Source organism: Pristiophorus japonicus, chromosome 19 (genome assembly GCF_044704955.1).
Source record: "Pristiophorus japonicus isolate sPriJap1 chromosome 19, sPriJap1.hap1, whole genome shotgun sequence".
Taxonomy (NCBI): domain Eukaryota; kingdom Metazoa; phylum Chordata; class Chondrichthyes; family Pristiophoridae; genus Pristiophorus; species Pristiophorus japonicus.
In genome coordinates this window covers 14,032,099-14,033,179 of record NC_091995.1, presented here as the reverse complement: position 1 = coordinate 14,033,179, position 1,081 = coordinate 14,032,099, and the positions used below count along the sequence as shown (strand labels likewise).

The window sequence follows — 1,081 nt, the reverse complement described above, 5'->3', positions numbered from 1 at the left end:
GCAGTTTAACTTCCGCATTCTCGGAGTTTGCCTGAAGACTTGGAAACTGCAACAATACCGTTCGCGATCCTGATTGGCCAATTATCACGCATTGTATCCAAATCACAATGGAGACCGCGCCGGTCCACCAATAGGAATGCGTGAGTTTCCGATTCCTCATTTGCATACGACGGGTTATTAAATCGCGCGTCGAGCAGACTTTCTCCCAAACAAAACTTCCCGCCCGTGTACCATGCCTGAGCCAGTGTCAAAGGGCATAGCGCCTAAAAAGGGGCCAAAGAAAGTGGTCTCCAAACAACGGGTCAAAGGCGAGAAGAAGCGCAGGAAGTCCAGGAAGCAGAGCTACAGCATCTACATCTACAAGGTGCTGAAGCAGGTTCACCCCGACACCAGCATCTCCTCCAAGGCCATGAGTGTCATGAACTCGTTCGTCAACGACATCTTCGAGCGCATCGCCTGCGAGGCCTCCCGCCTGATCCACTACAGCCGGCGGCACACCATCTCCTCCCGGGAGATTCAGACCGCTGTCCGCCTGCTGCTCCCGGGGGAGCTGGCCAAGCACGCCGTCTCCGAGGGGACGAAAGCGGTCACCAAATACACCAGCTGCAAATAAAGCTTCCTGGTCAGTGGAACATTTAACCCGAAAAAGGCTCTTTTCAGAGCCACTTGCCATTATCCAAAGATGGGCTAAATCAGAAGGCGCTCTAACGCCACTTCCACATCGCTGGAGAAATACCACCAACGATGTCTCCACAAGATCCTGCAAATCCATGGGAGGATAAGCGCATCAACATCAGTGTTCTCGCTCAGGCCAACATCCCCAGCATTGAAGCACTGACCACACTCGACCAGCTCCGCTGGGCAGGCCACATTGTCCACATGCCCGACACAAGACTCCCAAAGCAAGCGCTCTACACGGCAGGCGAGCCCCAAGTGGGTAGAAGAAACGTTTCAAGGACACCCTCAAAGCCTCCTTGATAAAATGCAACATACCCAGCGACACCTGGGAGTCCCTGGCCAAAGACCGCCCTAAATAGAGGCAGAGCATCCAGGAGGGGGCTGAGCACCTCGAGTCTCATCG

General features: G+C 54.3%; 1 protein-coding gene across 1 annotated transcript; it reads left to right on the top strand.

Annotated features, from left to right (window-relative positions):
- The first annotated feature begins 230 nt into the window (after positions 1-230).
- LOC139230363 (histone H2B 5-like) lies at positions 231-644 on the top strand. Its single transcript, XM_070862191.1, has one exon. It carries the CDS (start codon positions 233-235, stop codon positions 611-613), a length of 381 nt encoding a protein of 126 aa, XP_070718292.1. The 5' UTR covers positions 231-232; the 3' UTR covers positions 614-644.
- The last annotated feature ends 437 nt before the right edge of the window (positions 645-1,081 follow it).